At 44.3% G+C, this 5,557-nt stretch overlaps 1 protein-coding gene across 1 annotated transcript; it reads right to left on the bottom strand.

Annotated features, from left to right (window-relative positions):
• Positions 1–1,015: 1,015 nt before the first annotated feature.
• adora1b (adenosine A1 receptor b) lies at positions 1,016–5,121 on the bottom strand. Its single transcript, XM_056299044.1, has 2 exons — positions 4,781–5,121; positions 1,016–1,790 (listed from the first exon to the last, which is right to left on the bottom strand). Exons 1-2 carry the CDS (start codon positions 5,119–5,121, stop codon positions 1,016–1,018), a joined length of 1,116 nt encoding a protein of 371 aa, XP_056155019.1.
• Positions 5,122–5,557: the final 436 nt, after the last annotated feature.

Here is a 5,557-nt window from a genome sequence, read left to right as displayed (position 1 = left end):
GTTAAGGGGGGAAAAAAGAAAGAGAAAAGCTACCTCTAGCCAGCAGCGGACACAGAAGTTGAATAAAAATGGGTTTTAAGTGCTTCCTGTCTCGCTCCCCCAAGAGTTGCTGTCTTCCTTCAGTCATGAATCTCACACATGCAGACCCCAAAAGGGCACCAAATCATCAAAAAGCGACTTGGAATGAAAACCTCCCTTTACCTCCAGCAGCCTGTTTGTTTTCTTCTTTTTTTCTCAGCTATCTTCCCTGTAATGGATCAACATCACTAGAATGAAGAGGGAGTTGGCTCCAGGGAAGAAATCTATTGAGGGATTACAAAACCCTGTTGTCAACACGGACACCTCCTTGCCCCACTGCCCCCAAACATTTCTTTGAGTGGCGCTTGTTCTCACACTGTTGTGCCATCGAGACCCTGAAGAAGAGATGAGTATTCACCACTGTGCTGCTACAGTTTCACATTTACATGATCATTACATTCATATTCTTTAGCCAGTCACTTTTAAACACAAAATTGCACAGTAGTAACATGAACCTGATGTATTGACAGCACAAACATCTTGATCCTACAGCAAGCCATATGGGTCTGTTGAAAAATCAGATCATTTGATACTGATCAACTACAATAATGTATATTGCACATTTTGTAATTGTCTCACAAACTGTTTTCCCATACTCAACGAAAGGAGTTAAAGCTTAATGTCTTCAGTCTTACTAAGATTGAACTTCTGTTTGTGAAAAAGACTTATATTACTGCAAGTATATGGATACCCTTTTTTCCTGTAGTTCTTTTTCATCTTGCATTGAAACTCATATACACACCTCCTGAGTGTAGATACATGACCTCTCAGTATTTGAGATTTTGCCTGCAAGTCGCTATGCCTGTTGCCATTGCACCCTAGCATTTTTGTACCAATGCGTATTCTCCTTTTGGGGACATTCAAAATGGGGAGGCAACCAATGCTCACGCATTGATCTGTAATCTCCAAGTAAGCAATCAAACTCCCTTCCTGTGGATTAGATTGTGTTCTGCTCCAGTATGGATGGCTGTTCTTTAAACGGTTGTGATGGGTTCAGATTCTGCGTCTTGTGTTGTGGTGGATGGGGGTTTGGGATTTCCTTCTGAAGGAGCAATGGTGGTGCTGCCTGATGCAGGTCTGGGTTGGGGATCTCTTTCCTCTCGCTGGGCTGCATCTCCAGCGCTGGTGTGTCCTTGCAGCAGAAGTACTGCTCCCAGATCTTCTGGAAGGCAGTGCGGAACTTCTTGATGCGGAAAGCGTAGATGATGGGGTTGACAGCAGAGTTTCCGTGTGTAAGCAGGATGGCAATGTAGATGAGGAACATTGGCTTCTGACACTCAGGGCAGAAGAGGGTGATGCAATTAAGGATGTGGAGGGGAAGCCAGCTGATGGCAAACAGAAACAATACCAGGGCCAGAGACTTGGCCAGGTTCAACTCCTTGTCATAGTACTTGTTGGGGTCCGTGTGGCTAGTGGTAACCTTCTTGTTCAGCTGCTTGTGGATCATGTAGAAAATCTCTGCGTAGATGACCAGCATGAGTAGCAGAGGTGGCAGCACCCAGCCAAAGAAGTTGAAGTAGACCATGTAGTCCATGCTGATGACATTCTCAAATTGGCAGGTGATGATGAGGTCGGAGCTGATCGAGCCGTTCTGCTTGAGGCGCCACAGATTGTTCCAGCCTAGCATGGGCGTGAGGCCGACGACAAAGGCCACTGTCCAGCACACAACCACTGCCAACCCTGCCCGCCGTGGGGTCACCACCCGCTTGTAGCTGCAGGAACAAAACAACACAGCACTGAGTCAGCGCTTTGTAATTTAAGATTTCACTTTCTGTTTTGCCAGTTACCTCACAGTTTAAAATACCCTTGCTGCTTAACAAGCAATATCACTTGCAACATGCATTTAGACATGAACAATGCTCTTCCAAACTCATTACTTTAACCCTCACTACTTGGAGTGTGGCTGCTTTTCATGCTTCTTTTGCTCATGGCAAAAATGATTAATAGTTGTATTGTTCTTGTTTTGATTAATAGCTGGTTGATGTCATATAAACTGTAAATTTATCAAAGCAGCACAACGAACACTGACTGTGGTGAGCTGTATTCTACAACAGCAGTTCATGGCTGTGCGTTATTAGTGTTTGGCCTTTTCATTGTTAACCAAGGTTTATGGGTTAGAGCTCCAGTGGCAGGGGCAGAGCCTGCAGAGAGGTCAGAAAGGATCAGAAGCTGAGAATGTTAAAGCTTTAAAAGCAGGACAGCGCTGGGCTGCTGATCTGTGCCCAGGGAAGAGCATAGAGCTTTAGCCTGCAGGCATTGGTGAAAACGCTATTAGCTGATCCAAATGATGTAAAAGCAGGCTACAGAGATGTGGTTGATTGCTTTTGCATTACTAATGCTTGATAATGTTGTGGACTGATGTTGAAAAGAAAATGTTGCAAAGAAAACAGTTTGACATCTGCTGACGCACAACTTTAAGTGAAACAGCAAAACTACAATTTATCCTCTCTGTCACAGTATTGATTGGAGATTAAAGTGTTATGATAAGTTCAAGACTAAGGTGCAACACATGAATCCTTCTTCACACCCCGAAACTGCTTGGAGAGGAATCAGACACTGAAGACCACATCAGACAACAAGAAGAGTGCATAATGAGACACAACAGCGCAGTTGATGATGTTAATACACACGCATACACAGTTTCTATAGCAACCCAGTGGTAGATAAGTCATAGTTATGCTTATCAGCTTGAAAAGATGATTCAAAGAACCTGTGGTTTCTGTATTGCAATCCTTGTCAGAATCACAAAAAAACGATGTTGGTGGGAGAGGCAACAGCAACATTAGCATGTAATTGCCTGATCTTAATAGATCTCATAGCCAAGCTGGTGTACTTAAATGAAGAAAATTATCTGTGGTGAATTTAGTTGTACAAGAGTTTCTTAATCAGGGTTCCAGCTAGTCTGTATCTCTGTGTGAGAGAAATTTAACTGTTTTACATAATCAAGTTAAAAGTAGGCAGATATCAGAGTTAACCAAGGGTGCACTCAGTAGAGTCGTATCTCCCCTTTCCGGTATTCGGACTTGGTGAGAAACCAGATGAGGAGTTAGCACTCAGTTGCAGTGTACAACAGGTTTTTCAAAGGTTTTGAATCACTGAAACCACGAGAGGTCCTTCATCATATAGGCATAACTGTGCACAATAATTAATAGGCTGACAGTCCCAGTAGTATGCGTGATTAGCAGCGGACAGATATACACACACACACAAACATACACACACACACACACACACACACACACACACACACACACACACACACACACACACAGAAAAACCAGTGTTTTACCTGCCATTATAAGACTTGTGTAGTGCTCAAGTCGATTGAACAGGAAATATACCTAGTAAAAACGTTTTGCCTGTCAGTCTGTGGATGTGCAGCCTCCTAGGCAGACCCTCGCACGAATGCGACCAAGTCTAATATGAACTTGCACTTTCCAAAAAGAAAAGGTTTGAGATGTGACCATTTTGGTCAAACCCTAACCCTGTCTTTATTTCCATATAAAAATAAAGCGAGGTGAACCGTTTACACTCGCGCATGCGCAACACACCTACGGATGACAAATCAGGCAGCGACAACAATATACACTTCCTGTTTTGACTGAAACTACAGGAAGTTGTTCTTTTATAACTTTCACATTTTATGGATTATCAAAATTCTATTAATAACTTTTGAGCATGTCGTGTCCTGATCTGAGTCAACCGTAGATGTGAGTCACGATACCAAGAACAAATGTTTTTCAAAGGTTTTGAATCACCGCTACCACGAGAGGTCCTTGATCATAGAGACAAAACTGCACAAAGAAAAAAAAATTAGGCTGATAGGCCCAGTAGTATGCGAGATTAGCTGTGGACAGAGACACGCGCGGGCGCGCGACCAAACGCAGTGCCCCCTCCAGGCTAATGAAGAGAAGTGTGTAAGTGTTGTTGAAGGGGCTGTTTGAAAGAAGAATGAAATCAGTCGTTCAAAACTTGAAATGTGAGACAAATTGAAATCCGTCTTGAATCCAGATCTGAGCTGTATTGAACAGAAATGTTATCACTTACAGTATCCTCTGGCCATGAAAAACGCCCCTCTTCTAGTAGGCTTATCTTTTCAGCACTGTCTTTAGTTTCACCCGGACATGATAAACCACCGGTGGGTGTGAGCGTCAAATACAAAGGGGCTGAAAAAGTGAACATCTTTGGCTTAAAGTGTGCCTTCTTCTTCAGTTAACCTATCCTCTAGTCCACCTCTAGACGGATACTCCAGAATACTGTGGCGGAGCGGGATTCTTTAATGTGATACACTACAACACAAATTATTACCTTCTTGCAGTCCTGAGAACTGGTATGCTGACTAAAGCTGCTGGCTGATTAGCATTGTTCTTGCAAGACGTCGTGTCAATGTTGGTGTGTCACATCCTCATGCCTATAGGGGACTGGCTGGCTGTAGGCATCCAAGAAGGTGAAATATTATCTCCGCGGAAAATCAGTACCAGGGCACAAAACTGAGCTAACAACTTCTTGTGTGCCTATATGGTGGCTTTTCTGTGTGACATAAAGGTTAAATCATATTCATAATCATCGCCTCTACAAACAACTTCATCACAGTTGTTTCCGTCATCATCATCATCATCATCATCATCATCATCATCATCACCATCATCATGTTTCTGATTTGCTACGATGGATAAAAGTCATGACCTGACAGTTTCTTTACCTGGTTGGGATCTTGACCCTGAGATAGCGGTCGATCGCAATTGCCAGAAGGGCCAGGATGGAGCTTTGCGTCAGCACGAGCACCGTGCACGCCACGAGCAAGCAGCTGTAAAAGTGAGTTTGGAGACCGATGCTGATAGTTATAGCCAGGGGGATGACAAGGGCTCCCACCGCAATATCCGCCAGGGCCAGCGAAACGATGAAACAAAATGTGGTATCTCGCAACGATTTGTTTATTCTCACCGCCCAAACCACCATCACATTTCCAATGACGGATGAGAGCGCGATCACCACTTCCATCCCGATGTAGAGCGCTTGGGCTGGAGAGAGTGCTTCGGGCATCTTTGCAGCTGATTTCGTTACGGATAAGAGCAAGACTGATTCCAGAGCCGACAAAGGACGACAATCCCTTGGTTATGGTAGGCTACAGTATCTCCCCAAACGTGCTAAGCGTCCATCGGCTCTAACGCGGGAGTTTTCGGTCAGCGAGAAGATGTAGAAGAGGCTATCTTCTTCTTCTTCCTGCAGCGCATCTAGGAAGCAGCGGTTCTTCTTTGGAGCAGGTGTTGTGCTCCCGCGGCTATTGTGCGCCGTCCTTGCCCTGCGCCCTGCGCCTCCTCCACCATGCCGGATACACCTGCTCTGGAGAGAGGAGGACCATGCTTATTAATCCTTATTCATGCAAGCGAGCGTTTCATCATCTTGAGCAATTCAACATTTCTCCAAAATGTTGTTTCCCCCCCCCCGAAGAATAAACGTCCTTTTTTTCTTTCCTAAA

Source organism: Lampris incognitus, chromosome 2, assembly GCF_029633865.1.
Source record: "Lampris incognitus isolate fLamInc1 chromosome 2, fLamInc1.hap2, whole genome shotgun sequence".
Classification (NCBI taxonomy): domain Eukaryota; kingdom Metazoa; phylum Chordata; class Actinopteri; order Lampriformes; family Lampridae; genus Lampris; species Lampris incognitus.
This window is presented reverse-complemented; position numbering and strand designations above follow the sequence as displayed.